Raw genomic sequence first — 15,616 nt, forward strand, 5'->3', positions numbered from 1 at the left:
AAACGGGGATCGAAATTACCACTTTTAGCCGAGATTTAAACCCCTAGCAGTGTCTTTAGACTGAGGTCGTATCAGTCAGGCGGAAGATTTTTTTTATACTACTATGGTGGCAAACAAGCATACGGCCCATCTGATGGTAAATGGTTACCGCAGCCTATGGACGCCTGAAACACCAATCCGATACTACAGTGATCATGTAAGTGTTCATTTCCTTCCGACCGATCCCCCGTCCAATTGAAACGGGGTTTGCAATTCTCACCATTAGCAGAAGTTCGAACTCCTAGCAGTGTCCTTAGACTGAAGTCGTATCCATCAGGTGGGAGATGGCCGTCAGCCGCTCTATAATTCCTTCTACGGTTTTGGAGTGTCATTTTCACTCGCTCCTCGTTTGGCGAAGCTGTAAAGGCTACTGCAGACAACAGCTTTAAAATAGTTAAGAAAGATAGGGATTAAATTGAAATACTATAATATCATAATAGGGCTGTAGATCAGATTAGAGTTGAAGTTTGATCACTAGTAGGGAAGGCCGTAGCGCTGTTCAGGTCGTCTCACTGAATATTTGTTGTCCCACACATGATAATGGTTACAGAAGAAGAGTGCGTAGCGATTTCTATGTTGATTATCGCATGCCTCTTACTTGTTATACTGTAATTATTTATATAAAAAAAACATCTATTAAAAAGAGCAACACACAAGTTTCTTGCTCATTCTTCTTGTGATGAATCTGCATTCCGAATGAGTGGTAGAATCAAAATATGACTATTCAATAGTACTTGTACTGAGTTAGAATAAAGATTATTTCTATTTCTATTTCTATTTCAAGAATTACAAAATAAAACAAATCCATTAAGTAATGAAATTTACTTCCCCAAAATAACACCTAATTCGAGAAAATATACCACATAAGGGATTGAACACTTGGAGTACTGAGTTGTTTTTTTAATCTAAATATATTTGGGGTTTTGAGTACTGAGTTCTGTTTTATATTATTTATTATTAATTGTAATAATACTTCTTTAATTCAGGTTGGTGTTGAAGGATATACCACGGGAAAGCATACCTCTAGGTTACGACACGTTGTCTGTCAACAGCAAAACGATCCAGTCGGATCCTATACCAGGTGTGGAGGTACTTAATAAAACTGTTATAATTTCACTATATAAATATATCTAAATATTAAATTTCTTTTTTAAAATTAAAAACCTTAAGAAATATAATATAACTAGCTTTTGGGGATGGAATTTATCAAAATCATTTCTTAGGGGATGCCTACGTCATAGTAGCTTTATGCATGCAAAGTCTCAGCCCGATCGGTTTAAAATTGACAAAGTTTCATACAAACTTTCATCCCCTATTTTATTCCCTTGAGGGTAGAATTAATCAAAGTCCTTTATTACCGGATGTCTACGTTATAACATCTACCTACATGCCAAATTTCAGCCCGATCCGTCCAGTGGTTTGGGCTGTGCGTTGATAGATCACTATGTCAGTCAGTCACCTTTGAGTTATATATGTTTAGATAACTAAAATATATTATTAAAAGAAGTCCCTTTAGGCAAGGTTCTAAAGATACTGGCAGCGTTCCCCCTTTGAATGGCTGGACTAATTCTTTGTCCGAGGTAGCTGCCAGCTCTTCGGTCTTCTGTGATGTCGACTAACCTTTTTATTATTTCCTTAAGAGTGAAGATTATGGCAATGGAAATAGCATAAAATAATTTAATATGATCAGTAACATATAAAATTACACCTTATTTATATTATATACTGGGTCTTAACACGAATAATTTTATGGCAAATAAAAGAAGAAAGAAAGAAAGAAAGAAAGAAAGAAGAAAGAGTAAAAGTATTTACCTCTCTCGACGATTCGACTAGGTTGCACTAACCGTGGTCACGAGCTGACTGGAGTAACAGCGATGTCAATGTAGACACATAGGTGACAGCAGTTTTTTCATCTACCGTCACTAGATTGTTCAACGAAAGTTCGCTACACACTGCACTCACGGTATCCATACACTTATCGACTGTTGATGCTACTGATCTTTGCTTGAATTTATGTTAAGACCTGGTTAATATTATACACGAATGTTTAAAAATAACTGAAATTACACTGTTAATAATTATAAAAATAATAAATAAATAAATGTAAATACATATATTGCAATAGAGTATATTTCATATAAGGTTTATTTGCTAAGATAATTTTGTTGTTGGTTGATGCAGTGTTGTTTATACTGCAAAACTTTTAACATTCCAAGTTTTAAAGTGACCACCAGACGGTTATATTCAAATGCTTATGAATCATACTAATATTATAAACCCGAAAGTTTGTGAGTATTGCTGGATGTCTGTTACTCTTTCACGCAAAAACTACTGAATGGATTTCGATGAAATTTTACAGTAATATAACTAATACATCAGAATAATAAGTAGGCTATAATTTAAAAAGGTTCAAAAGGGGTTCAAAGTTTGTATGAAATTTTGTCAATTTTAAAGCTACTATGGATTTTGATAAATTCCACCCCTAAGGAGATAAAATAGGGGCAAACTCTCAAATTTGCGGGTATTGACTTGAGAGAACATTGCTTCTCTCATGGGCAGTTTTATGTCGCATGCTCACGAGTAAGTTCATCCAGCTTGATAGTTTTAGCGTCTAATGACAGATTAGTTAAGAATATTGTGTACAAACAAGTTTTGTAGGCCATAATTTTTTACACACGCTAAACAAAAACAAAGCCGCAAAAACTAAACCTAATTAATAATAATACTTCTTAACGCGAGCGAAGCCGCGGGCAAAAGCTAGTTATGTCTATGAAAGTTTTGTCCATCTGTCTACATATGTTCAAGTATTCGATGCTATGTTTCGTTGCTGTGTTGTAATAAATTATGTTTTCAGGGTTGGTCCCGGGAAGTTTGTGACGTGGTGTGTTGCCAACTGGAGGTGTGGTGGGACGTCGTTGCTGTGAGATTCATACTTGATCCACCGTATTTGTTGCTGCCACATTCTAGAAGGTTAGTCGCAATTTTTTTTTTCTTGGGGAAATCCGTCATAGAGACCCGCCCGCTCCAGGGGTAACGAGTGGGTACTGCCGGACTCCTACCGGCTAAAACCCTAAGGTGTATCTCTAGTGCTTATTGCCGGAGCTCCGGGTGTGCGCGAGCATTCTTCCGCAGCTCCGACGGCGGGGACCCATCTCAGTAGACGGGTCACTACTCATCTTCAGGAGAAGTAGCGCAGATACTCACGTGCACCTTCTCTTATGATCCTCCTTTGATGCCGCATTTACCGTTAGCGCAAGCGGATGTAACATTCCATTATTTGTTAAAAAATCTAAATCAATCATTTAGAGTTAAGAAGATAGATCTGAAGATTCGAGCTACGCAGTTGTACGGATGTAAATCAGTGTACACCAAGTGGGAGCTGCCCCCAAGAGTGCAGCCCCCCGCCTCTCAGTCACGTCTAAGTCCTGCCAACTCTTTGGATGCGATCCTCAACTTCGACTTGCCGAGTCTTCCTAATGAATACCCAGAGACTGATGTTATTGGGTAATTTACTCAATTTATATGTAAAACTAGCTTTTACCCGCAGCTTCGCTCACGTTAACTTATCCCCTTAGGAGTGTAATTTATCAAAATCCTTTCTTACGGGATCGGGGATCGGGGAAAGTCTCAGGCCGATCGGTTTAAAATTGACAAAGTGTCATACAAATTTTCATCCCCTATTTTATCCCGTTGGGGGTAGAATTAATCAAAATCCTTTCTTAGCGGATGCCTACGTTATAACATCTACCTGCATGCCAAGTTTCAGCCCGATCCGTCTAGTGATTTGGGCTGTGCGTTGAGAGATCACTATGTTAGTCAGTCACCTTTGAGTTATATATTTAGATTAAGTTTCAATAGCAGCAAAAAACGAAGAAGCAAGTTTAGACGAATATGTTTGCCAATCCTTGATACACTCCTTATGGTTTCTATGATTTTTGATTCTCTATTTCTGATTATATATAATATATTAGAGGATTCAATTTTTCTGTCTCACCTATCTCTCTGTTTAGCCTTACTGTAAGGCAGTGTAATTACAGGGTATGCAGTCATGACATCCAGTGAAATAGTAACACATAAATGTTACCACGGGCGTAACATGATGTACTGATCGTGTATAGCCCACCATCAGGTGGGAGATAACCGTTGGCATTTATTATCAAATAAATGCCAACGGTTATCTCCATTGGCATATATCATCAGGTGGGCTATCAGTTTTTTTGCTATCTCAGGTATATAAAATTATAAAATATGGCATAGGGGACAAACGAGTCTTCGGTTCCACTGATGGTAAGTGATTACCACCGTCTATGAGCACCCGGAACATAAGGAGAATTGCAGGTACGTTGTCGGTATTTTAAGCAGAAATAAACACTTGAAGGGTTCAATATCGTATCGGTTCGGAAATACCATTGCTGCAAGGTTATTACCCTACAATGTATTTGTGCATGGCTGAAAGTTTCTAAATAACGCACAGTCGCTAAACGCAACGTCCTCCACGTTGCGTTTAGCAACCATTCATTCAGATATTCAGGATGGTATTTTGTTTCTAGCGGGTAATGCGATGATGAAATTCAGCAGCTGGTATTAATTCTAACAATTCTATAATATTTCGCCGTAAAGACAATGGATATAAATTAGAAGTCTGACCATATAGGATGGTGGCAGAGAACGACGAGTGGCGGTCCCAATGCAGGGTTGTTCGGCAAAGTTCGACCCGGCAACCGCGGCTAGAACCGGCGCGAGCGTGGCTCGGGCTGGTGCCACCTGGGGCCCGCCTGCACGTACCGCTGGAAGTCCTCAACGATACGCACCAACATGTAACCTTCCTAATAATTCCTTCTTTGAATTCCTAATCTACTTTAGTGTCTTTTGGGAGCATCATGTAGTGGTTTTGGTAGGGAGTAGTCTCCTATTCGTACAGCGTTGGATACAAATATACCCAAATGAACGCAGGTCGAGAGTTCACTGCGACATCGAAAGTCGAGAAGGATTCTGATTATCCAATGTTATCCGTCGATAATGTTATCAAAATGTCGTCAGTCAGGTCGAAAGTCTTTAGAGAGGACTGTGTCTTTCACACGATTCTCAAAGACTTACCGACCTTAAGCTGACTGCGCCTAAGTGAATGAAATTTATAGCAAATTACTTACAATACTTTTTTTATCATAATGGTACAATTCCTTATCTACGTATATGGTATGAGAAGTCGGAATGGGGCGTCTTTGTATGATAAGTTTACTGAAGGTACGGTGGTGGTCCGAGTCGTGCGGTTGGTGGGACGAGAGCACGTTGAACACCGCGTGCCGCGGACGAGAACCCTGCGAGGGGTGTCAGGATGCCGCCTGCACGTGCACGTCCATCCAGCCCGCACACGGAGAACTGCTCCACGAGGGCTCCGCCCGCCTGCACTGCGGACTGACCGCGCCCTCTGTACGTACATACTCATACATACGACCGCGGCGAACTGATGCACGCTTGCACCACCCGCCTGCACTGCGGACTGACCGCGCTCTCTATACATACACACGCCCGTGGCAAACTACTGCACGTTCGCACCATCCGCCTGTACTGCGGACTGACCGACCAATAGAAAAATTAATTGGTATAGCTTCACGATAGATATATTGTTGCAGATGAAGTCCAAATAAATCAAAAGTAATTTGAGAGAACGATAGAGTTCCCCCCAGTCATCTTGGTCCCCTTACTGTGGTGTCGATGGTCTGCTGAACGAAACACTTTCTGGATACATATGTAGCCAACGTGGCACGGCATGAGTTTATCGTTGAATCACTCTATCTACTAAAAAAAGCTTCAAAATCCGTTGCGTAGTTTTAATGATTTAAGCATATATACAGACAGCAATAGCGACTTTGTTTTATACTATGGAATGATGATACTATGACTGAAAAGTAAATATTTTAAAATCTCAATGATTTCCTTCCTCATTATGTATAAAATCTTCCGTATTTGATTTCTCCAAAGTATTTAAACGAACATGCCAAACCATAATGTTTGTATTTAAAAAAAAAAGGTATTTGAGAATTTATATCAGGTGTCTAGTACCTATAACGCAATCGTTACTTTCAAAAATTAATTTTATCCAAAATATGGTGATGATGATGATGACAGTGATGATAACGGTATCCGTAGAGAGATGGGTGTGTGGTGCGGCTGGTGGTAGCGCGAAGTGGGCGTGGTGTGGCGCGCGCGTCGCTGGTTGGCTGCCGGGTGCTGGCACCGCGCCTCGTGCTGCGCGCCGTCCGCTGTTAGTCACACCACACTTTTACAATTTTTTTTGTATGGGAAAACCGTCATGAAGATATGCCCGCCCTAGGTGAGGCACCCGGATACTGTCGGACTCCTACCGGCTCATGGTGATATCTGCTACTAGCGCCAGGGTCACGGAAGCAAAGTCGTGACTTTGATTCTGTTTGATCTGAAGTCTACGTATTTATATATAATGTCTAGTATAGTATACTAAGTATACTAGTATAGTCTAACAAGCTCTACTTACATTAGGACTAGATGACGTTCTGTGGATTGTCCGAGGAAATGATTATTTATTGTTGTATTACATCAGCCATCGGTTGTAACTTGGACCTGGGCGCTGGTAACCGCAGTGATGGCACCGCCGTCCTGCGACCGAACTCTGCTCTCATCATCGGGACTCGCACTCGTTACCGTCTCATCATCACAAACATCACGCCGATCGCCACTACCGTCAGCTGGGATCCTGCGATTGGTAACTGTCATTATTTTTGTCTATTTACTACATCGATTATATTTTACAAATTGCAGAAAGTCGCCAGTGTACTTGGGTCCGAAATGTTTTCATTGTAAATTTTGCTGTGGTATGAAACGTAAGATAGCAGTGAAGTTAGCATCCATATAGTTAATATTGTACGAAATAAGCCAATTATTAAATAACCAATGAGTCCTGTATGTAAATGTTACCTATATAACATGCTACATACCATAGATTTACAGAATACACAATGTAATGTATATAAAATATAATTAAAAACTGTTAGTTAGTACGTAACAATCTCCCACATTTCAAAATTACAGTAGAGAATAAAAAGAAAAATCTTTATTTAAATAAACTTTAATTTAAGCACTATTCAATAGTCATAATTATTTTTTAATTTACCACTCAATCACAAATCTCTCATCACAAAAAGGTCGAGTGAAAAATTTGCTTGTTGATCTTCTAGATAATTTAGTAACTTTACCTTTTTTAGTTGAAATGTGTTGTAGTAACACAGTTTCTACACGTGCAACCGTCCACTTTCTAGAATCCTTATCGCACGGCACGTGTAACGCAGCTGCGCGACCTTCCAGCCGTCGTTACCTGCAGCTGCGCTTAAAAGCGACACGTGTAAAATGGTATATAGGGCCGAAATATTTTTTTCGTCCGGTGAATCTGTAAAGGTCAGCAGTGGCCAACAGCATTAGAGTACTCCGAAAAAAAAATACAATTAACACACTTAGATTCTGTCTCTAGGCTGTATCATTACCAGCTCCCAGGTTCTCAACAAAGTAGGTCATAAACCAAACCCTAAAGAGGCGTGTACACACCTCCTTAAAGTGTGAACACAAACTACCAACTAACATAATATTCATAAACCATTTGACTTAATATTACCACGTTTATTACTCTGAATAACTGAGATAAAAGTGCAATATTTTATTCTGGCATAGTTCTTAAAGTTTTAACTAACTCCCTGACCCCACAAACAGTAATTTATGGAGCGCAAACGAGTCGCCGAGGTAAGGGCAGATTACTGTACGCATTGTTGGCATTAACTACAGTTGAAGCTATAAATGAGCTAACAGTTTATTACGTGTTTACACCTAAGGGGATCGTTTGGAACCGTGTGTACTTGGAAATTAAACCTAGCTTCTTTTATCCGATCCTTCCGCGGCTAGCTATGTGCAGATTATTTTTCACACACGCTATAGATTCAAAGGAGTACAATTTGTTGTAGTTGTATTTTATTCATGTACAGATAATAGAAAAAAAGAGTTGTAATAAGGAGAAAAAATATAAAACTACAATTGAATTGAATTGAATTGTAGTTTTATTTTATTCATGTATAGATAATAGAAAAAAAGACTTGGAATAAGGAGAAAAAATATATATTTGTATGGTATACTGACATAAATAACAGAATGAAGTAACAAAACAAGAATGTAATATAAAAGAACTTATATTAAATACAAATCTAGAACATAAACTACATTTTTGATTAACCAGTTACAACACAGTTATTATATGAATCTTTTGTGTAATGCAATAAAGTTCATATTGCTCTATTTCAATGTGAACCATTTTGTGGAATCACCTTCCAGCAATGGTATTTCCGAACCGATACGATATTAAATCTTTAAGAGCTAATTTCTACTTAAAAGGCCGGCAACGTACTTGCAATTCCCCTCCTTCTCTCTCTCTCTGTCTCTCACCAATCGATCCCCCGTCCAATTCAAACGGGGATCGAAATTACGGCCTGAGTCGAGGTTCAAACCCCTAGCGGTGGCCTCAGACTAAAATCTTATCCCTCAGGTTGGGCTCAGCCGCTCCATAAGTCCTTCCGCGGGTTTGGAGTACCATCTGCACTCGCCCCTTATCGTCAAGTGAAGCTGTAAAGGCCAACTGCGGCCAACATTAGAGTAGTCCGAAAAATTAAATTTTAGAAAAATAAAGTTAAATTCCACGCGGACAAAGTCGCGTGTACAGCTAGTTGTAAATAAACTGGCTTTGAAAAAATATTCAATTGAGTTTCTTGCCAGTTCTTCTCAATTGGATCTGTATATTGAACTGGACGGTAGGGAAAAAATATAATATAAAAAATTCGACGTACATAAGCGGCTAAAATGTCCTAAATACATGAATAAATGATTTTTTAATTTGAATTTGTATTTGAATGATAGTTATGTTGTTGCAGACAGCGATGGAGATATTCTCAAAGTAGAATTTATACCGAATCACTTTAAAGTTGGAGGCTACGAAAAAGTGGATATACAAGTAAGTACAACAGCGTAAGAAGTTGTATATTTTAAGTAACAAATCCAGGTCGAATAAGCAAAGTTTCTATGTCATTATGTACTAGACAATGCTACAGATAATTATGTACATATTAATAAAAACTTTATCAATACGTAGAAAAATCTCTAAAACACATTATTGGATTACGAATCCTTATAAAGTAAAATATAAAATAGAGAGTGGACTGTATTTATTAAAAAGAAAATAATTAATGGAAAAGTAAGCAGAAATACGATTTCGACCTGGAAGAACGTCTTCCACACTCCGAACACCCCAAATAAGGAATGTAACTCCAGACTTGAGTAAGTTTGGTGTTACTTTGCTCAGGAACGTCCCGATGTGTAGTACTGTTTAGTGGCCACGCACTCTACAGTGTATATTTTCATAAAAACAATTATACTATATCAACTAAATCAATATTTTTCTTTGTTTTATATAGCTGCTATGCTGTAAATAATGTAATTGACGTAGTGGAGTAACTTGAAACAGTCATGCTCGGATACATACCGGCAATCACGAAAAATTCATTAATTCATAATCACACAAAAATAAAAAATAAAAAAAAGAAAAAAAATCGCAAAACAGAAAAAAACATAAAAAAAAAAGGATACATACCAAGAACCGCAATTTCATCAGTGTAAATAATACAATCACTCGTCTTAAAAAAAAAAACAGTCATGCTCGTGAAAACTGTGATCGGTACAGTTTATGCTGTAAATAATATAATTGACGTAGTGGAGCAACCTGAAACAGTCATGCTCGCTATAAAGTTCAAACTTGTGGCGGTGTGGTGGGCCGGGTCGATGTGCTCCCTCAAATATGGTTGAGTACAATGATGGCTGGCTCATACGTCATACTCGTGAACGGGTACTGCTTGTGGGGACTGGTCTGTTCAGGTTGTGAACACTGATTAAATTTTTTGTTCTTTGCGATAGCATATGCTGGTGGTCACTCTATTCTCCCAAATTTGAATTTAAATGAATCTGTATTATTGTAAACATGTACAACATTTATTTGAAAAGAATACGAGCTGAGTTTCTCGTCAGTTCTTCTCATCTCGATGTCATTCCGAACTGACGTTAGATTTGACATATCATAAGAGTCTGTAATAGATCTACATGAATAAAGATATTTTGAATTTGAATTTGATTTAAAAGAACCGAACTTTTTATTCCAGTTTTTATTTTTAATTGTTTCTTTATTCTAAATTAGAAATATAAGTGGGCACATATATTTATTTGTGGCCAGTATTACCGAGCGCCCTTTGCATCAGTTAGCAAGCCAGTGATACAACCTGCATAGACTAAGGAAGTTATATAGATAGATAATAGTTTTTATTTGTATCTTAGTACACACATACAGGCCTAATTATAACATCAAATGACAAGTACCTACAATATAACAATTCAATAAGGGTAAACCTGCACGTGTGTGCTACAGCAATACAAAATTGGTACATAGCTCAGTGTGGAGAATCACTCAAGGAGCAAAACACTGATTTTCAGCTATGTCCTCGAGGGTGAATAATAATGAATGAATGAATGAAAAACACTTTATTGTTCCTCTCACAGAAAGAGTAATTACATAAATTAATATGTACATTAAATATGAAAATAATAACAAAATAATTATAATATAGAGGTAACAATGGGCGGCCTTATCGCTAAATAGCGATTTCTTCCAGGCAACCTTAGGATGGAGAGGAGTGATTAGACTGTGTCTGGTCGAGGTATAACAATTTGTTGTTGGATGTACAATTTACATATCATATACACATACATATAACTACATAATAATCATTATGTAATAATGTACCTTGTATATTTTTTTTAATAAACTAAAATGAACTGAACGAAATAATGTGAAATAAATAAGTAATAAAAGTTCGTAATACGGAACACACATGTACACATAAATAATATTTTTTTTGTAAATGCGTATATAATGTACGTAGATAACATCCATACCGGTACAAATTAGTCATACTCTCTCTCTCTCTCTCTCTCTCTCTCTCTCTCTCTCTCTCCCGGTCTTATCCCATCTTAATTGGTTTCGTATTGACGTTTAGTACCTTGTCGCTTGCAGGGGATGCCGTAGTATGAGACTATTTCTTATTTGTACTGTACTTAATGATTAGGAGAACTTATAGTGGCTTTAGTTTTATGGCCGGTTGCCTCTTGCCGCCAAGACAGTAACCTCTCTTGCTGACTGAGGATTAGGATGCCGTCGATGGCCTATGTCCTTCCACCGCCATCCTCTATACGATACCCTGTCTGATACCGCTGTTTCTCGTCGGCCCGGTATCAGAATATGTCCGAACGGTCCCACGAGAGGAAACCTGTTGATCGTCGGGAGGTATTTCATTTCCCTCCTACCCTCCGGAACTTCTTTCAAAGCACCGTCGGGCCTTCCCCTATCCGCTACCCGGGGATGTTCTCAAAGGGTCCCTCGAGAATAGTCATACTCATGAATGGAAATTTTTTGTACCGTTCGAGGAATCGAATCCGACACCATGAGAAGTAAAGCGTCGTGCTGAACCGAGACTTTCAAAAGTGGTTATATTTATGTATATTTGAATATATAATTTTTCTATTGAAATTCAAATTCCGAAATCATTTATTCATGTACGACATTTTAGCCGCTTATGAACGTGAAATTTTTATATTATATTTTTTTCGTTACCGTCCTGCTCAGTTCAGATTCAATTGAGATGAACTGGCTAGAAACTCAATTTTTTTTTAAAAGCCAGTTTATTTACAATGTATATTTATATAGGTATCTATGTCTAACATTAAATGAAAATCCCGTGCATGAACAACTATTGCCATGCACACTCGTCATTCAGGTAATCGTTTAGTTTGAATTTATTTAAGGGTAAGGGACACAGTTACCTAGATACATCAAAATTATAATTGCATTTAATAAAATCTAGTAAGACAAATCCAATATTGTGTACTAAGCACTGCCGTGTCTAAACTCTGTCTCCATACCTTAATTCCAGTATATCCTTTGGTATCTTATCTATACATATAAATAAAATTGCTGTGTCTGTTTGTAATATTGAAATAACCGTTTTTACTACATGCTTATGAATATAGATACGGGTACATACACTGAAATATTTTTTTTTACAATTGTTGTCTGTCTGTTTGTCTGTCTGTCTGTTCCGGCTAATCTCCGAAATGGCTGGACCGATTTTCACGGGACTTTTATTGGCAGGTAGCTGATGTAATAAAGAGTAACTTAGGCTACTTTTATTTTAGAAAAATAAAGTTAAATTTCACGCGGACGAAGTCGCGGGAACAGTTAGTTGTAACTAATATTACAGATTTATATTACTAGTTTCAAGTGTATGTTTGAAACTAGTAATATGTTTCATGTTTACGTTTTACAACTAACCTCGTAGAGAATCGTAAGTTAAACGCTAAAAAAACAAAATGTGTTAATTTCTCTCTGTCTAAAAGTTTTAATACTAATTGCAATATTAAATTAAATGACGAATCTCTCGAATTTATAGAATCTACTGTCTTTCTAGGAATCACACTAGATAATAAAACACAATGGGGTGCACAAATTCAAAGCCTTGCAGCTAAGTTCAGCAGCTTTTGCCGTGCGTAAGGTTAGACAGTACACTGATACTGATACTTGGTCTATTTTAGTTATTTTCATATTTTAGTAATTTTCATAGTTTACTCTCTTATGGAATATTATTATGGGGAAAAGTGGATGATATTAAAAATATATTCATATTACAAAAACGTGCCATTCGAGCGATCTACTGTATGAAGAGTCGTGACTCATTAAGAGAGAAATTCAAAGAGGCAAATATTCTCACCGTTGCTTCTCAATTTATATATTCAAATATCCTATATGTTCATAAAAATCTTGACTTATTTCCAAAAAACAGCAATATTCATAATATTAATACTAGATTTAAAGACAAACTTGCTGTCCCCAAGTATCGTTCAGAAAAAGTCAATAGGTCTTTTATGGGAATAGGTATAAAAATTATATACAATAAAATACCAAAGGATATGTTGGAATTACCTTAAATAAATTCAAAACATCTGTTAAATCATATTTACTAAGCAAAGCCTCTACTCACTAAACGATTACTTGAATGACGAGTGTGCATGGCAATAGTTGTTCATGCACTGAATTTTCATTTTAATGTTAGACATAGACACCTATATAAATATACATTGTAAATAAACTGGCTTTAAAAAAAAAGTAATTCAATTGAGTTTCTTGCCAGTTCTTCTCAATTGGATCTATATACCGAACTGGACGGTAGAGAAAAATAAAATTATAATGTAAAAATTTGACGTTCATAAGCGGCTAAAATGTCCTACATGAATAAATGATTTTTGAATTTGAATTTGAATTTGAATCGAACAAGTCTACTAAATGTCATGTCATTCCTATATTACCAATGTACCGTAGTATACCTAGAGCCAGTATATATTCGGCGCCCTGTGTACACTTGGCGTAAGTCTGTGAGGGTGTACAAGTTGAACAAACCTTCGCTAATTACTTCCACGTAAGCTCTTCCCTTTTAATTAATTCCCTTTATAGAACAATCTTCTAGATTTATATATCTTCTCTATTATTACTCTCAATGGGACTATCAAGGACACTTTTAGAATAGAATAGAATAGAATAGAAAATCATTTATTCAAATAAACTTAATTTAAGTTCTTTTGAATAGTCAACATTTTTTTAAATCTACTTGAATGTTTTTTACTACTACCTTGAATGTTTTTTCTATTTTATTATTTCATTGAATTAGTGCTAATCGGTGGTTTGTATTCACACACTTAAACTTAAATCGTAAGTAAGAATAAATTATTTATAAGAGCAACACACAAGTTTCTTGCTTGTTCTGCTTGTGATGAGACAGCATTCCGAATGAGCGGTAGATTAAAAAAAAATGTTATGACTATTCAAAAGTGCTTCAATGTAAGTTTATTTGAATAAATGATTTTCTATTCTATTCTATTCTATTCTATTCTATTCTATGTTAATATTTTTTTTATACAGTTGTCTATGACTAACAATCAAACAAATGAAAACACCGTGCATAAACAACTATTGCCAAACACGGTTGTCACTTAAGTAATCGTTTAGTGAGTAATTGGATTTACAAAATTTTTTTTATACTGCAATGATGACTAATAAGCATACGGCCCATCTGATGGTGAACGGTTACCGTAGCGTATGGACACCTGAAATACAAGGGGTGGGGTTAAGAAACCTTAATATATTAATATACTTATATATGATTTGACAGATGTGTAGAGACATTTCGGTGCTCTCTGCCAACTCCGAACATGAACTGGCGTCGTGATAGATGAACAAATATGGTTATGAATATATTAATATATGAATAAAGTATATGTTGACCTGAAATGATGCCATTTAAACAACAAATGTTTGTATTCAATATGGGATCTTCATGTTGTCGCCAGACAAATGTTTGTCATAAATATTTTGTTCCAATATAAAATAGAGTGAGGATAACCCGATGAGGGCAAAAATACTTGTGTCAATATGTATAAACATACGAGGTTCTGGCGATCAGGAGCTTTTGTACTTTCGGAATGAAAGGGGTTACAACTCTAAGGACATAAATAACTTTTTTTTCGGACTACTCTAATGCTGTTGTCCGAAGCTGGCCTTTACAGCTTCACCGGACGATAGGGCGAGTGCAGATGGGACACCAATCTCGGTAAAGTACTTATGAAGCAGCTGAAGGCCAACTCCTGCTTAACGGATACAACTTCAGTCTGAGGTCACCGCTAGGGGTCCAAACCTCGGCTCTGGCCGTCGTAGTATCGGTCTCCTTTTGACGTGACGTGGGATCCATCGGAGGGGAGTTAAATTTTTTTTTATTTTTTTTTAATCTTTATTGTACAAAAACAAAAGTACAAAAGGCGAGCTTAATGCCATATGGCATTCTCTACCAGCTGACCTTTAGGTACAAATTGAAAGCATGTAGAGCAGTAGTGGCGAAAAATTGTGACAATAAAAACTATAATAGATATATAAATATAATATACAACTAAAATATACATAAATAAATAAAATTACTATGTATGATATGGATATAAAAATTACATAGAATAAAATAATATATACACAATAGATATAAATGTGATATATAATGTAACATATATATATAAATATTTTTTTTCGGGCTACTCTATGCTGTTGGCCGCAGTTTGCCTTTACAGCTTCATCGGATGATAGAGGACGAGTGCAGATGGGACATCAAACCTGGTGAAGGACTTATGGAGCAGCTGAAGGCCAACTCCATTTTTTTTTTGGGGAAATCCGTCATGGAATTACTGCCGGATTCCCACCGGCTAAAACCCCTTGGTATCCTCCGAGCGCTCTGGTACCAGGGTTATGGGATCAGATGATATTCAACCGTAAAACCCAGCGCGGGCTCTTCAGCCCAACTTCTGAGTAAAGGCCAACTCTTGCCTTACGGAGACGACTTTAGTCTTGTTGTACATTGATGAAGCGGTG

At 37.0% G+C, this 15,616-nt stretch overlaps 1 protein-coding gene and 1 long non-coding RNA gene across 2 annotated transcripts in view; both read left to right on the forward strand.

The window, feature by feature from the left end:
• The first annotated feature begins 2,802 nt into the window (after window positions 1-2,802).
• Window positions 2,803-7,632, forward strand: LOC131841360 (uncharacterized). The gene is made up of 8 exons (XM_059189678.1): window positions 2,803-2,814; window positions 2,894-3,009; window positions 3,346-3,543; window positions 4,694-4,856; window positions 5,284-5,469; window positions 6,190-6,304; window positions 6,620-6,781; window positions 7,544-7,632. Exons 1-8 carry the CDS (start codon window positions 2,803-2,805, stop codon window positions 7,630-7,632), a joined length of 1,041 nt encoding a protein of 346 aa, XP_059045661.1.
• Window positions 7,633-9,000: 1,368 nt separating this feature from the next.
• LOC131841345 (uncharacterized) overlaps window positions 9,001-15,616 on the forward strand; it is a 29,471-nt gene continuing 22,855 nt past the window's right edge. The window contains exon 1 of the long non-coding RNA XR_009357447.1: window positions 9,001-9,064. This is a non-coding gene — a long non-coding RNA (uncharacterized LOC131841345). The remainder of the gene's footprint in view (window positions 9,065-15,616) is intronic.

Source organism: Achroia grisella, unplaced genomic scaffold, assembly GCF_030625045.1.
Source record: "Achroia grisella isolate CSIRO2021 unplaced genomic scaffold, CSIRO_AGI_Agris_v1 utg1589, whole genome shotgun sequence".
Lineage (NCBI taxonomy): Eukaryota > Metazoa > Arthropoda > Insecta > Lepidoptera > Pyralidae > Achroia > Achroia grisella.

Excerpts from the sequence above, each read along its gene's own strand:
- LOC131841360 (XM_059189678.1), top strand. Across the intron at positions 3,010-3,345 it reads TTGCTGCCACATTCTAGAAG|AGTTAAGAAGATAGATCTGA; the intron begins GTTAGTCGCAAT and ends TCAATCATTTAG. Across the intron at positions 6,782-7,543 it reads CAGCTGGGATCCTGCGATTG|GCTGTATCATTACCAGCTCC; the intron begins GTAACTGTCATT and ends TTCTGTCTCTAG.